The sequence below is a fragment of the Pan troglodytes genome, chromosome 5 (assembly GCF_028858775.2).
Source record: "Pan troglodytes isolate AG18354 chromosome 5, NHGRI_mPanTro3-v2.0_pri, whole genome shotgun sequence".
Classification (NCBI taxonomy): Eukaryota; Metazoa; Chordata; class Mammalia; order Primates; family Hominidae; genus Pan; species Pan troglodytes.
The window spans coordinates 12,566,481-12,583,682 of NC_072403.2; the positions used below are offsets into that span (position 1 = coordinate 12,566,481).

The window sequence follows — 17,202 nt, forward strand, 5'->3', positions numbered from 1 at the left end:
GGGAATGCTAGGGTGTCTTGATTCTGGAGGCAGAGAAATGAGTCCTTTCCTTGGTTAGGAATTTATTTTGCTGGCAGAGGGACCAAGCCAACGGCAGCTCTGCTTTTCCCCTCCAGCATCCACCTGTAAAAGCTTGTAATGTTTTATTATTCATGGCCCCGGGATCCTATTCCCGGATGGTCTATGTGAAATGAAGAGAAAGTACAAGCAAGTTCAGATTTCCCATAGAAACACCTCCCTCCTTCCTGTCCAGGAGAGCTCTATTGCAGAGTTGGAGCATCCAGCAGACCCACCCTGGCTTCATCTCATTGACATAAGAGATGCAGAAAGAAATGGCGAATTGGTTTTGGGAATGAAGAATTTGACTTCCCTGGTTCCAGTTCAAGACGTATGGGTGGGAACTCCCACTGGGTATCCACTCTGCTTTCTTGGGAAAGCTTCACGGTATCCTTAGGAAGGAAGCCTGAGATTCCACACCCTAGAGATACTGGATCTCTTATTCTCTATGCACTTCCTTACACACTTTCTCTTCCTTCAAGGGCCTCTCAGTTGAGGCACTACTCCACCTTAAAACCAGGTGGCCACATTCAGAAGCAGTGTCACGCTGGCCTCTCGGCAACATGCTAACACAGAAAAGGAGGGTGTTTATGAGTCAGCTCTGCCAACAGGATTGCTTCCTAGGAAAAGTGCAAATTGATTTTTTCCTCCTGTTGGTCTGCTGGGGGATTGGAGGCAGCCACGGACAATTCATTAGCACATGTAGGAAGGCCAGGGAGAAAAATAAGCTAAGTTGCTCTCATACTAGAAAGCATTTAGGAAGCAAGCCCATAAATATGGATAATTATTGTGTGTCCATTAAAATTAAAAAAAAAAAAAAGAATTTGTGCTTGTTCTGTAGGCCTCTGTGTATGGCCAAGATTGGCTACAGGGCCCTGAACATTGCAAGAAACGTTTGCACTGGCAAGGAAGGGTGCTGGCCTCTATTTTTGTAGAAACAGGGTCTATGTTGCTCAGGCTGGTCGTGAACTCCTGGGCTCCAACGATCCTCCTGCCCAGGCCTCCCAAAGTGTTGGAATTACACACATGAGCCACCACACCCAGCCAGGATCTGTATGGTGGTGCTTATACGCAGTAAATCTGCATAGAACTACAAGAGCGAACACGTGCGTGCGTGTGAAAACCGCTAAAACCTGAGTACAGTCTGTAGAGTACACCAGTGTCAATGACTAGGTTTTGATACTCGGTTATGTCAGATGTTACCATGAAGGGAAGTGGGTGAAAGTACACAGGACACCTCTGTACTCTTTGTGTAGCTTCCTATGTCTATCATTATTTCAAGATAAAAAGATTTTATTTTTAAAAAAATGGCCTGAAGCTCTTGAGCCTGAGGCTATGCATCTCCCTCTGCCTTTATGACCCACAGTGCAGGCCCCTGGGCTCCACTGCCCTGGCCTCTGGGGCATCTGAGAAGCCTGGTACAGGAAGGAAGCATGAAGCTTAAAATAGTGCTCAGTTCCTCCTTTTACAAGTGAGGAAACGGAAGCTTGGGGGGCGGGCAAGGTGAGTGCTAGCTGATGCCCTGATTTACTACCTGAGTTACATGGAAGCTTCTGTCCCTAGGAACATACCAAGACAGTCTGCCCGAAAATGGTCAAGCTAGAAGGCCAAAGCAAGGGAGGGCTGGGGTTTTGTTTTGTGGGGTGTGTGTGTGCATTCTCATGTGTGTATTTAAGGGCTGCAAAGGACATACTGGTTTTGATGTCACACTATGAGCACAGATGGTGTGGAAATTCTATTCCACAACATGAGCGATGTTCAGCAAAGTCAGTAAGAAGGTGAGCATGTCTGAGCTTACCTGCAAGATGAAGGCCTGTGATGACGGTGGAAACTCTTTCTGACCCCAGCAGCCACAGAAATTTGTATTTTGCCAAGGAAGGCTCCTTCTTTGAAAATAAAGACAGAAGTCTACCTTTCTGATACCACTTTAAGCAATAGAGGAAAAGAAAATTATCTTGTTTTTCCACTGTCCTTCCAGGGGTGATTCTAGGACCTTTAAGGTCTGGCCATGTCTGAGCAAACGCCAGCCACCTCCGACCTCCAGCCTTTCAAAGAAATAAGCTGGTCTGTTTGCATTTATATGATTCAAAATGAAGGTCACAAAATCACAACTGACTTGATTTTATGAAGAGCTTTTGTTGACAAACGTGAAGTTCCCAGAATACACAGTCTTTGGGACTTGAGATTTTTTTGTATATATTATTCTCTGTGCCTGAGTTGGTAAAGAGCCTACATAACATAGGCTCCTACTCCAGCCCAGTACAAGGTTTTCAACCTGCACACTTTCCATAAACCCTCTCTGCCTCGGTTTTCCCAATTCTAAAACACGGATGATAGCATCTCTCTTAAGGCTTTTGTGAGGATTTCAGCTAATACATACGTAGGGCTTAGAACAGAACCTGCTGTGGAAAGAGCTATAGAAGTGATCACTGTTATTACACTCATCTGTAATTACTGCAAGTATTTGGAAATATATACGAATATACTTAAGATGGTCACAAAAGCGCCTCCACAGCTTCCAAGGCAAAGCGCTGCTACCTGTCCACCGTGTGGCAGTTCCTGTCACCCACACTGGTGCCTCCCCGTTCTCTCACCGCACCTTGTGGCTACGCTGCGTGCCGGTCGTGTTTGTCCCCCCTTTCTCCTGAAAATCAGGGGCTATGCCTAAGACTAAATCACCTTTGTATCCCACATCTAGCACAGTGCCTATCAAACAGTACGGGCTCAAAAAGCTTTAACAATCAGAGCGATAAAATAGCAGGCCTTTTGTCTCTCCTGTCAAACTAGCATCTCTCCATTTTTTTCTGCACCTACCAAAAGTAAGAAAAAATCAGACTGCTGCTGTGTTCTGCTAGCGGCTCTTAACTTCCAGCACGTGTCCCAAGCAATCTAATTGAAACGGTATCTACCCCCCTTAACTCTGAGTACTGAACACTATGAGTACTAAGCACTATGAAAATAACCTTTGTGGTCTCTTGTATTAGGAGAGGGCAAATTTAAGATTTGTTAAAAAGCCAATGTGTTACCAAGATTTGAGGAGATCCAAAAGCAAGCTGATTATTTCCAAAAATCAGCTCAACTACTCCTAGATTGATAAATGTGTCCGCAATTTGGGGGTTCTTGGACTCACTGACTTCAAGAATGAAGCCACAGACCCTCACAGTTAAGTTCTTCAAGGCAGCGTGTCCAGAGTTTATTCCTTCTGATGTTCAGATGTCTTCTGATGTTTAGATGTGTTCCGAGCTTCTTTCTGGTGGGTTAGCAGTCTCGCTAGCTTCAGGCATGAAACTGCAGACCCTTGCAGTGAGCGTTATAGCTCTATAAGGTGATACATTCGGAGTTTTAATCATTTTTTCCCCCCAGTGGGTACCTAGTCTCACTGGCCTCATAAAAGAAACCACAAACCTTCATGGTGAGCGTTACAGTTCATAAAAGCAACACGGACCCAAAGTGTAAACAAAAAACATTTACTGCAAAAAGCGAAAGAACAAAGCACCCTCACGACAGTAACGAAACAGCCAGTTACCAGTAGTGGCACCTGCAGCCTGCTTTTATTCTCTTATCTGGCCCCTCCCACATCCTGCTGATTGGTCCATTTTACAGAGAGCCAATTGGTCTGTCTTACAGAGAGCTGATTGGTCCGTTTTGACAGGGTGCTGATTGGTCGCGTTTACAATCCCTGAGCTAGACGCAAAAGTTCTCCAGTTCCCCACTAGATTAGCTAGATACAGAGTGTTGATTGGTGTATTTACAAACCCTGAGCTAGACACAGAGTGCTGATTGGTGTGTTTACAAACCTTGAGCTAGATACAGAGTGCTGATTGGTGTATTTACATTCCCTTAGCTAGACATAAACATTCTCCAAGTCCCCACCAGCTTAACTAGATACAGAGTGCCGAATGGTGCATTCACAAACTCTGAGCTAGACACAGGGTGCTGATTGGTGTGTTAACAATCCTTGAGCTAGATACAGAGTGCTGATTGGTGTATTTACAATCCCTTGGCTAGACATAAAGCTTCTCCAAGTCCCCACCAGAGCAGCTAGATACAGAGTGTCGATTGGAGCATTCACAAACCCTGAGCTAAACACAGGGTGCTGATGGGTGTGTTTACAATCCCTTAGCTAGACATAAAGATTCTTTAAGTTCCCACCAGACTCAGGAGCCCAGCTGGCTTCACCCAGTGGATCCGGCACCAGGGCCGCAGGTAGAGCTGCCTGCCAATCCCGCGCCGTGCGCCCGCACTCCTCAGCCCTTGCGCAGTCTAGGGGACGGAGCGCTATGGAGCAGGGTGGCGCTGCTCGTCGGGGAGGCTTGGCCTGCTCATGAGCTCACAGCGGGGGAGTGGGGAGCGGGAGGAGACTTCAGGCATGGCGGGCTGCAGGTCCTGAGCCCTGCCCCGCCGGGAGGCAGCCAAGGCCCGGCGAGAAATCGAGCACAGCAGCTGCTGGCCCAGGTGCTAAGCTCCTCACTGCCCGGGGCTTGCTGTCAGGCCGGCCGCTCCGAGTGCGGGGCCCGCCGAGCCCACGCCCACCGGCAACTCGCTCTGGCCCGCAAGCGCCACGCGCCGCCCGGGTTCCCGCCTGCGCTTCCCCCTTCATATCTCCCCACAAGCTGAGGGAGCCGGCTCCGGCCTTGGCCAGCCCAGAAAGGAGTTCCCACAGTGCAGCGGCGGGCTGAAGGGCTCCTCAAGCGCGGCCAGAGTGGGCGCCAAGGCCGAGGAGGCCCCGAGAGCGAGCAAGGGCTGCCAGCATGCTGTCACCTCTCAATAGGGCCCCTTACTTTCCCTGCCTGATGGTTTATCCGCCTTCAGTCACTCCTCGAACACTTAACCAGCTCCCACAGTGCAGTGCAAAGAGCGAAGCAAGGTGTTGCTAGAGTGGGGAATTCAGAAATCGGGAAGTGACGTTTTTAGCTCATTCTCAAATTCTTATGGAGATATTTTTCATACAGTTTATTCCTTAGAATCTTCTACTTATATCCCCTAAAAGAATAAGTTGTTATTTACAGCCTGTGTTGGTTCCCGTGTTCAAGAACACAGGCAGCCTTTCCAGAAGAAAATCAGTGTTTAGGAAACAAAATGGATGAGTTGACTTTCCATCTCCAAAAGTCATAGTGGCTTATGGAGAGGCACGAAGCACATACAACGCAACACAATCCGCCCAAGTCACAGCCGCAGAAGAACCACACTCAAAATTGCTGAGAGTGTGAACCTTGACTGCCTTACAAACACAGACCGCAAAGGGAGGTAAAGCTTATTCGGCTACAAAAGATGTTGCTTGTCTCTTAAGTAGTTCCTTCATTGACGCCAAATGTTTTTTATTTATAATCACGTCTCTTTTTTTTTTTTTTTTTTTAATTTGAGTGTATGCTTGCATTCCCACCTTCAAATCATTGCTCTCCGCCCGAGCACAGAGCTCCCGCGAGCCTGCAGGCAGCCCAGGACTCCTGCGCATACCAGGCTCTCTGGTCTTGGCTCTCCCAGCCCCACACCGCCCACTCACATCTGCCAAGCTCTGCTGTTCTTCCACGTTCTTCTCCACATTGGGAGTTTTTTGCAGGCGTGTCCTGTCTCATGCTCCCCATCCTCCGCTAGCTCTCCTTGCTCATCTCTTCAGCTTTGTTCTCTTTGTCCCTGAACTCTCATCTCAAATCTTTTCATGCCTAAGATCGTGCTTGGCAGAGAGTCGATGCTCAGGAAATGAAACAGAAAAAAAAATGCTTTTAGGGGCTGTTGCAGGAATCCTACCTAAGCAGGGCCGTGCCTTTCTTGAAAGAATTCTTGAGAGTCGCTTGGGTAACTGCCAAGGTTCCAACTCCTCAGGACTGAGGCAGGGGAAACATGGTGTCCTGTAGAGACAGGAGCCAGAGACATGAAAAAAGAGGGAGAGGCCGGGAGCATCTCACCGGGTCATAAAGGGCTAAGCGGAGGCGGCTGCCTCTTAACGCTTCATAAATTCTGTACACCTTGTGAAATGGTTTGTAAGGAGATTTCTTAGGACATCTATGAAGGGGTTAAACTTTGAGCCGAGTGATACACGGTAGACGTAGGATCTCACGTTTAAGATCATATATCAGGAAATGAGCAAAAAAAAACTTGGTGTGGCTTTTAACATTGGGTTTCAAACTAGGCAAGGCAAGAGAATCACCTGGGAAGCATTTGAAAACCAGGCAGCACCCAGACTTATTAAATCAGACTGTCTGGGGTGGAACTCAGGCATGGGTATTTTCACAGCACTCTCCTATTGATTTCAACGTGCAGCCACATTAAGAACCATCAGCAAAGAGCATCCCAACCATGAGGTTATGTTCCACCAATCCTGTTTAATCTCAAGGGCTGGGAGGCCCCAACTGACATCTAGGTTTCATCTCAGAAATATCTATTTAACTTAAAGCTTGGCTGAAGGCAGGATGCGGTGGCTCACGCCTGTAATCCCAGCACTTTGGGAGGCCGAAACGGGTGGATCACTTGAGGTCAGGAGTTCAAGACCAGCCTGGCCAACATGGTGAAACCCCGTCTCTACTAAAAATACAAAAATTAGCCCATGGTGGTGGCACACACCTGTAATGCCAGCTACTGGAGAGGCTGAGGCATGAGAATCCCTTGAGCCTGGGAGGTGGAGGTTGCAGTGAGCCAAGATTGTGCCATTGCACTCCAGCCTGGGTGACAGTGAGATGTTGTCTCAAAAAAATAAAAATAAAAAAAAGCTGGGCGCAGGCACAGTGGACCACATCTGTAGTCCTAGCAGTTTGGGAGGCTGAGGTAGGAGGATCGCTTGAATCCAGGAGTTTGATACCAGCCTGGGCAGCAGAACCAGACCCTATCTCAAAAAATAATAATACAAAAAAGATGTATGAACTTAACTAAATTATTTTAAACCTAGGGTGTTCTTACATTAAAAAGAAAAATATTAAAAAGAAGTTGGTTTCATTTTCTGCAACTGTAATGAGAATAGTCAATATTGTAATATCTTCTTTCTAATAGACTCCATTCTCCTTTTGCCCGATTATTAACTATCTATTATGTGCCTAGCACTGGCCAAGATGCTTTATATGCATTATTTTTCTTAATTCCTAATAAAACACTTCAGTGCATTTTCCTCTATCCCAGTTTCCTTTGGGTTGAGAAAAGCAGCACCTTCGCAGAGTGACAGTGACCTGCACAATCTCAGTGAAGAATTTTATCAAAATTGGGAAGCTTGTTGGGTCTCGTCCCTCTCTGTAAGCAACTTGAATCCTAGGGGGACCAGGTCCCGGCACACATATCTGGACTCGTTTTGCCTCCATCTAAAGTTCCGCTTCTGTCTTCTGTCTGCCTCGCTCACGTACTGCAGGGTGAGACCCGCACAGCAACCAGGGTGCAGTGCTGAGGGCCCTGGAGGCTGAGTCTGGAGATGTGAGGAAGTCACTTCCCTGCCTGAAATCTCAGTCTCTTCCTTAGCAAACAGGGATGTTACTAACACCCCATGCTCTGGCCACTCTCAAGACTAATGAGAGAGTCAACAATTCAAATTACATTTGAGGACCTCCTTGTATGTTTGGTTCAAATCCAGCACCATCAATGAGCAAAGACCAGGCTGGCCTCAGCTGTTACCTCCCAGCCAGTTTGTCAGTTCCTGCTCACCCATCCATCATATTCCACAACATCAGATGCCAAGGACAACAAACACCTTAGCTTTTTCTTTTAAATCATATCTAGTTCATGACTTCTAGAAGCAGAAGGGAATTCCTTTTCAGCATTTGCGGCATGTCAAGAAAAGTCCCAGAGATCATCTTTGCAAATGTGCAGTCACGTAAACCACCCTGTGCATCTGGCCCTGTTTCTGTCCCCTGTCAAGAGACAGACAAATGTGTAAGAACCGCAGACATGAAATACAACAGGTATATCCTGGTTGTGTGAGTGTCACCAATGTCATGGTTCCCGCTGTCCCTAAGCCAGGCTCTCCCTTAGAAGGAGTGGTGAAATCCACATTGGCAGTGGAGAAGCATGTGCTAACGTCCAATCTTCCATTGTAAAAAGAGAGCAGACTAGCATTTATCCGCTTTTCTATCCCACATGGACTGACTCCAAATTAGTAACAGAAAGTTGAACAATTACCAACACCAAGCCAAAGAGGCAAGTTCCCCTGATGCTTCTAGACTTGAGGAAGCCCTAGTAATCTGGTCGCTACTTAACCAATAGTAGGGCTTTGGGTGAACTGGCCTGGTCAAAATGCTCCTTTTCCACCTCAGTTCCACCACGGCTAGCACAGTGTCCAGCACATATTAGACAGTTAAGAAACATATTGTAAGAAAGAAGAGTGACACTGTTATTAAGATGGTGTTTAAAATGAAGAGGGGCCAGGCAAGGTAGTATAAAGTGAATCCGTGGGAAACATGCCTTGTCTACAGAAGACTATAAAATGTTGATGATAATGAGACTATAATGTGTTGACTACAAATGAGAGATTTAGAGTATATATGAAGTATGCATGCATCTTTTGTTGAGTTTATTATTCAGTAGTGTGTTATCATAATCAGATGATGAAGTATTATACATACGATGATACCAGAAGCATTTCTGATTTGTCTGTCCCCAAGACCTAATCCCCTTCCTATCACAGGGTAATGAATGATGAGCCAAGTTGCTCTTCCTATTGCATCCTCCAGCCACTAAGATGCACTGTCTCTCACCCATAAGACAGGTTCCAGTTTCCTCTCACCTTCATGTTAGGATCCTATGCTATGTGGCGCCATGGCACCCTCTTGGTAACACACAATAAAATCTTGCACTTAGTGCATTTGGTTTTTTTGTTTTGTTTTGTTTTTTGTTTGTTTGTTTGTTTTCTTGAGACAGTGTCTCACTCTGTCGCTCGGGTTGGAGTGCAGTGGCGCGATCTCAGCACACTGCAACCTCCGCCTCCTGGGTTCAAGCGATTCTCCTGCCTCAGCCTTCTGAATAGCTGGGACTACAGGCACCCGCCACCACACCCGACTAATTTTCGTGTTTTTAATAGAGATGGGGTTTCACCATGTTGGCCAGGCTGGTCTTGAACTCCTCACCTCAGGTGATCCATCTGCCTCGGCCTCCCAAAGTGCTGGGATTACAGGCCTGAGCCACCGCACCTGGCCAGCGCATTGTTGATCTACTCCTAAGATGCAAAGATCAGACAAAACTGCCTCAATTAGGTCATTATTTTCCTCAAGACATTTGGCAAGATATTTTGGGCAGAAGAGTGTCTTCATTGCCACTCATCTGTTATGGTCTCTCATGTTTATATCATGATAGAAAAGCCATCTCCTCCTATGCTGATAGAAGCCAAACTTAGGTTATTCTGAGAAAGTGGAACTTAAGAGGCCAGAGGGGCCAGGCAAGATTCCTACTCCTTTTCTGTCAATAAAAAGGCTTATTATGAATTCAATTTTTTTTTTTGCAATTAAAAGCAGACAAGCTAGGGATCCAGAATTTTGAGTTTAGCAGCCCAAACATACCTTGTCACTCAAAAACATATTCACCAAGGTTGCCAGGCAGCCAGCAGGATGTTGCAGATTTTACCATCTCATATCACAAATAGTCGATATTCCATTATGATGGTGTTCATTTTATTTTTGTTGCATTTGATAGCAAGAAACGTGTTTAAGTATTTTGAACACACCGTTTACATATCTGAGATGAAGAAACAGGAAGCCAGTTCATACGTATGACTTGAATGTGCGAGTCAATTCTCGAGGAAATGCTGGCATAAAAGAGTCAAATGGGAGTGGAACTATTATTATTTGAAATAATGACCCATTGGGGAGCCTTGCTGTGCTACAGTAATAAGATTTGACAGGTAGAAAAAAGAAGAGATCAGGACATAATAGAAAACCACAGCTAGAATACATTTACCACATTGTAAGTTATTTCTTTTTCCACAAAGGTGGGGAGGGAGTATGAGGGGAGGAGGAGGAGGGAACACAGTGGCATTAAGGACAGAAAAGAAGAAAGTTAATTTTGCATTGTGCTGGTAATGGATTTCCAGCAATGCGATTTTACTGAAGCCTTATGCATCATCCTCCTGTAAAGGTCTACGGTGACCCTTGAACATCATCCTATGAATTCGCCAAGAAAATTAAGACACTCCAGTAAAAGTACAGCCATGAAAGAAGACAGACTTCTAGTTCCATGCCCAACTAGATCTGTTTGATAAATAGAACACAAGCTGGCAGAATTGGCCATCAGCCAACCTAAAAGAAGAAATCAAAAGCAAGGTCTGTTTGTTATTTTGTTACATTTGGGAAAGAATTCTGAAAGATGCAGAGGAATATCTGCTACTATTTGGCCCGGGACTAGCAGTTCAACCACACTCAGACACTCTGTCTCCAGTGCCAAGTGGTTCTGTTTCTCTAGAGAACCCTAACACACCCCCCATTATTAAACAACCATCCAGTACTGTTTTATTGAGCAGTCAGAAGCAGACCAGCTTTATTCACATTCTGTTAACCCAATTTTTCCTTCCCTCCATAAACTGTTTGCTAGAGGCAGTCTTGCCAGTGCAGCTAAGCTGCCTGTGGCTGGTAAGGTCTCCTGCGCCCTCTACGCCCTTTCTCCTCTGCAGGTCGTGCCTCTATTGGAAGCATGCTTGTAATACCTAACATCCTCCTGGGGCCAGCCTGTGTTCTGCCAACAGCACATGCAGGAAGCAATACCAGCTCTTAGAGTAATGTGGGCCACAGGGAATGAGCCATGAATGTTAAGATGTGTTTGAAGAAAAGTCAGTGTTCTTAATCTCAGGATGGTAGCCAGATCTAAGTACTGGTATGAGAAGAAAAAGAGAAACAGAGAGAGAGAAAGGGAGGGAGACAGGGAGAGAGGGAAAGAATGAGAGACAGGAAGAGAGAAGAGGAGAGCCAGGAGAAAGGGAGGGGGAGAAAGACTACCTTTACAAAGCAGGAAGGACATTGCAATCTTGGGGTTGCACTTGGCCATGAGTATGTGGAAGGCTGGTGGAAGTGAGATTGGAGGGGGGTCAGCTCCTTTTCACAGCGACTCTGCTGTAAGAATTCTACCCTTCCCTGAGAGGAGGAAGACCAATTTCTAACCATTTTAAACCCAAGCAATAGAAATGTAAAAAACAGGCACATACATGCGCTTGTACACACACACACACGAATGATTGTTAAACTGGTGACATCTGAATAAACTTTGTGGATTGTATCAATGTCAATGTCCCAGTTTTGGTATTGTCCTCCATGTAAGATCTTACCATGGGGGATGATGGGGAAAGACATATGAGACCTCTCTGTATCTTTTTGCAACTTCCTGTGAAAATATAATTATTTCAAAATATAAAGCTAAAGAAAAACCTCAAGTAGAGCTAGAATATGGAAAATGGGACTAGCTGTGTAAGAGTTGGGCCCTCCTCTATGCCTCAAACTAACCAGCCAGCAACGCAGAGGCCACAGGGGGCGGAGCTACATCCATGGCCTCCAGGACTTAGGGACATACATCCAAGCTTTCCGGCTGCCTGAAGTCAAATCAAGAATTGGTCCAGTGGAGTGCACCCAGGCCCCCACCATCCTCTGCTGAGGAATTTCACTTCTAGAGTCTGTGTCATTGGATTTTGTCTTCTTCCTACTGATTCCAGTTGAAAGCTCACTGCTAGCTGTTAATAGAAGCCATTCTGACAAGGTTGTCTTCCCCTCGACAGCTGCCCAGGTCTAGCCCAGCCTAGGCCACTAATGGAGGGTGGAAGGCACAAAAATACCTTTGGAGCTGATATTTGTTCAAACGCTGCTCACTCTAAACCTGGCTTGTTTATCCAACTCTATTTTACTCCATGAATGTCCAAGAAAACTTTTCTAGAAGAGATTTGATTGTTGCTGCCCTTTGTATGCAAAACAGATGCTGCTGGCTGCTTTCCTAGAGCTCTTCCTCACCTCTGGCAGGGTTCACATGCTGCTGGTTTGGAGAAGCCTGCCTTCGAGGGCCCACATGCCCGGGGGAGAGGGGAGCAGGGGCAGTTTGGGGTGTGCTGGATTCACCCACTATAATGCTGTCCTCCCTTGGGTGGAAGCCATAGAAGTCAACAGAACAGACAGCAAGGGAGTGCCACATAGAGGCCAAGGAAGAAATATTGAAAATGAACAGTCTTCTATTTCGTGATGAAGTTTTGACTTCTTTCCTCAGCTCATTTGCTGAAATACAGTGAAGTATCTGGAGGAAACACTTATCTCTGCCCTTGAATTCCCAGAACGCCAACTCTGATTAACTTTCCGATGTTATTGTTTCAGAAAGTCCAAAGTCAGATGATCCGTCTTACATGTATTAAAAGTTACTGAGGCAGGGGTCCAAGGGAAAGTCTCTCCGCTCTCAGCCTGTCCGTCACTGTTCATACTGTAGAAGGAGAACTACTTTAAAATGCAACCTACCATCTTTTATATTGGTAGGTGATTCTGAGGCATTTGCAGGATAGGTAAAGCCTGGAAATTGATACAGTGATTATTTAAAGCAGTGATCGCCACCAGGGGTGAGTTTGTCCCTCATGGATACTTTGGTAATGTCTAGAGATATTTTTGGTTTCACAACTAGAGGGTATGGGGGTGCTACTGGCATCTGGTGGGTAGAGACCAGGGATGCTTCTAGACATCCTACGATGTGCAGAACAGCACCCGCCACAAAGGATATCCAAAACAAAATGTCAATAGTGATGACATTGAGGAATCCTGCTTTAAGGTTCTCAGCAAATTTACTACAAATAACCACTACTATTCATCCAGCAAACAATCACTGGAGATTTAGTATGATATTAAGACATAATGTATAGCCCTGGCACTGGGGAGTTAGCTTTGCAGTATCTAGTGGAGGAATGACAGAGGTATACAAACAAATATAATGTAACATAAAACATGCAAAGTGCCTGAGTGGAAATGCAAATAAATACAGAGAAGGATATGAGTTTGAGAGGGTGGGGTTGGGGGAGGAGGAAGAACCAATGTCACTTTCCCCAAGAGGACCACAAACTGCATGTTTACACTCAAAGATATCACTCTTGCATATAAATTTGAAATAACTGCTAGGAAAGCTCACCAAACCCTTAAGCGCTTTTTAAGCAATCTGTCTTTCTGCTTTTATATACATATCCTCAGAGGGATGCAGCCTACAGCTTTCTTTGTGACTTTGTTCTTTATTGAGATTATTTTCCTAACAACAATGTGTTTCTAGTACCAAGAAAATGCTTTACTTCCTTCTCCCGCCCTTAGTTGATTCTTTCTATCTATACCTTTAAAATATTGATAAACATACAGTGTAATTCTATAGCTGCTAATCAACAACACAATACGTACTTAGCCTCTTTTATTTTGCCTGGATAGCAACTTAAATTTATCCACAATTTTGAGGATGCACCTTCCTAAGCATCTGTTCATTGGCTTCTGTCTTTTTCAATACTGAGTGCCAAGGATGTAGCAGGAACTATCGTCTCCAACCCCCTGCTCCTATTTTCCAGGCTGAAAGAAACCCTGGGACAGCACAGAGATACTTAGGAAGGAGTCCAATGAGCATAAGACAAAAGGGCTCTTTCCCACCCTTAGGAAAATTAGTGACTGGACCAAAGGGGTTTTGATCAAACAAAAGTGTACTTACGTTAGATTTGCAAGGCTGAAATTGCCTAGTGATCATTTCCATTGCAGATATCATAGACAATGATGCATCTTCCAGGTCAGCAATGTGGATGATAAAACTGTCTGGAACACTATCATTGGCAAATGTGAGCTCATAGCTAAGCTGAAATGGAAATCAGTTATGAAACAGAACTACCAGATGCCATATGCCTGCACACAAAATATTCTGGGCAATCTTACAAATCAAATAAGTAACATATGTAGTTGAGGTTCTATTTTGTGAGTTTCACTGCACAATACCAGGAAGCAATTTGTTTGTTTGTTTGTTTTTAACTCTGGCTTTGAATCTTGACTCTGACACTTTCTAGTGTGGGGATCTAGATAAGTTAATACAACATCTCCGAGTCTATATTTTCATAACAGTAAAATGAGGTAAATCATACCTATCTCTTCAGATTATTGTTTATTCTGCAGGTCTGGGTGCTGTCAGGAAAACGAAGACCATATCAATTATTTTAACAGAGAGAATTTGATATAGGAAGTTGGTTAGAGAACCAGTTGCTGGAGAACCAAAAGAGCAAAGAAAGGACCCCTGAGGGCTGGGAGAGCAAAAGGCAGAGGTTGTGGGGATTAGAAACTGGATGCTTGACAGAAGGACCCTGTGGAGCTGAGACACAGGCTGCTAAGGAAGGGGTGACAGCTTCTGATGTGCTGTTACTGCAGTAGCTTAGGGCCCCACAGAGCTGAGTCTCAGCTGAAGCTGGGAAGGTGCAAAAGAGAGCTGGAAACTGGAACCAACTGCCACTGCCAACATGATGGGCCATCACCAGTGACACTCCCAGCAAGTACTCACAAAGGAGCAAGTCCCTTCTTTGACTCCAGCCTCCATCTCTCTGCTACCTTGACTGGCAGACAGTGAAGGAGAAACATGATTACCGAGAGCCCAGTGAAAAAGCAGAGGAAAGAGGGCTGGATTTGGAGCTGAGAAACAGCCCCAATATATGGCCCATCCATTCACTCAACATGTACATTTATGGAGTGCTTACTGTGGATCAGACCGTGAGGCTGTGAGGCTCTCTGCTAGGTGTTGCGGAACCTAGAGAATTAAATGGAAAACACTCCTAAAGTACAAGCCTCAGCTATTAGTACAAGGTAAACCCTCTGTTAAAAATAGCTCTCCTATCTCCAGTCCAGTGGGAAACATAAAGGAAAAGGAAATGGAAAGCAAAACAAACAAAACAAAACAAGAAACCAGCTCTGGCCTTTAAGAAATCTCATGTTTAGATTCAGTGTTGCAGGATAAGCCACGTAGCAAAGTGCAGAGTGATACATGTTTGTACACTTCACCAAGAATGCCAGACATCGCTGTTTTAAGAGTTCAAGGAAGCAAGAGAATATATGGGGGCAGGGAAGCCTTCACAAAGAAGATGGGAATGAGCAAGAACTGAGGATTTAGATAATGGCCAAAAAGACTAAGACCATTGCAAATGGGAGAAAGCACACAAGCAAATCAAACATGGTGGGAATGTGCTGGTGTGTAGGTTGCCACTCTGGCCTCAAGGAATGAAGGATGGATTTGTGATGTGGAGGATGGAAGTTGGAGCCAGTCGCTCATTTCTGGACTGTATTCTGAGGCATAGATAAGCCATTGGAGCTTTGTGAATGAGCAGAAGTTGTATGCATAAAATATTATCTTTATAGCCCCTATCATATCTAACACAATACCTTGTACATAGTGGCATATTTGGAGGAGGAAGCATTACATTAAATGGGATGGGATGGGATGGGATGGGATGGGATGGGATGGGATGGGTTGGGATGGGATGGGATGGGATGGGATGGGATGGATTGGGATGGGATGGGATGGGATGGGTTGGGATGGGATGGGATGGGATGGGATGGGATGGGTTGGGATGGGATGGGATGGGATGGGATGGGTTGGGATGGGATGGGATGGGATGGGATGGGTTGGGTTGGGTTGGGATGGGATGGGATGGGATGGGATGGGATGGGATGGGTTGGGATGGGATGGGATGGGATGGGATGGGATGGGATGGGATGGGTTGGGATGGGATGGGATGGGATGGGATGGGTTGGGATGGGATGGGATGGGATGGGATGGGATGGGTTGGGTTGGGATGGGATGGGATGGGATGGGTTGGGATGGGATGGGATGGGATGGGTTGGGATGGGATGGGATGGGATGGGATGGGATGGGTTGGGATGGGATGGGATGGGATGGGATGGGATGGATTGGGATGGGATGGGATGGGATGGGATGGGTTGGGATGGGATGGGATGGGATGGGATGGGATGGGATGGGATGGGTTGGGATGGGATGGGATGGGATGGGATGGGATGGGATGGGATGGGTTGGGATGGGATGGGATAAAATGGAATTAGAAAGGCAGGTCTTAACTTTGAAAATCTTTTTAGAAAATATTTTGAGCCTAAGTATTAATGTCTACTCAAGCTCTCCCAACTTTTGTATCTCCCTCTGTTTTGATAATAATAATAGATACTTTATTAAATCCTCTATGCAATGCATGAGCAATTTTAAGGCCAAACGTTAAGGAACTGAAACAATTCAGGCAATGATAAACATTTTCTATGATAAAAACGTTAACAAGTAAAGATATAACCCAACTAGCAAGACCCTGTTTATTCCATGGATGGAGGCCCCCTGTTGTCAGAGTGAACATGACGTTGGCTTTGAAGACACAGAGAGGAGCTGATGAAAATATCATGGGCTTATTTTAAAAAGTGTTGGGCAATATGCTTTTGAATAAATGTAGCAATTCATGTGAAAACAATATTGTTGCAAATTTTGAATATGTTTGCAAAATATACGATGTACTCGCAACTAATCTATTGTTTTCTTCTTCGCAGATCCATTACAAGATTTTGGCTTTTCTGTTGAAAAGTGTTCCAAGCAATTAAAATCAAATATCAACATTAGATTTGGAATTATTCTGAGTAAGTAAAAAAAAATGATTAGCATGAAATAAAACATTGCACAGCCTCTTCCAACTCCACACACCCAATGACTTATGTTAACTGTAATGACTGGCTGAACTACTGTTCTCTCACCACTCTCTGGAATTAACTCTATTTATATCTTCATTTTCAAATCTCTCTCTGGGTTATATCCAGGTAGGGTAGAACTCTCACTTAAAGCTGTGCTTTTGTATTAAAAAGACTCTAGGCACTCATTTGGATGCTATAAGCACCTGGAATCAGTATACCCAGCAAAAAAAAAGGAAAACATTTTGAGATTAAGTATTAATGTCTACTCTGGATCTCCTAACTTTTTTAGTTATCTCAGCAACAAATAAATCTACTACCAGTGGTACGGTTTGTCATTTGTGTTATTTTGTATCCCAAATAGTTAATACAAATTCTTAAACCTTGACATCGGCAAGGAGGAGATGTAATATTTTCTCCCCTACCCCAATCAGTAAGCTAGAGCACTTTCTGATTGTTTAATTTTCATATGATCATGCAATTATAGTTGGTCAATATATTTTCTATAGCTACTAGACGACCTCCTTTTCCAAAGCAGTTA

General features: G+C 44.9%; 1 protein-coding gene across 2 annotated transcripts in view; it reads left to right on the forward strand.

The window, feature by feature from the left end:
* Nucleotides 1-17,202, forward strand: part of LY86 (lymphocyte antigen 86) — a 69,368-nt gene that overhangs the window by 21,903 nt on the left and 30,263 nt on the right. For both annotated transcript variants that reach the window (XM_063812068.1, XM_016954862.4), the window contains one exon: nucleotides 16,527-16,613. In XM_063812068.1, the coding sequence (XP_063668138.1) occupies nucleotides 16,527-16,613 (87 nt within the window). The remainder of the gene's footprint in view (nucleotides 1-16,526; nucleotides 16,614-17,202) is intronic.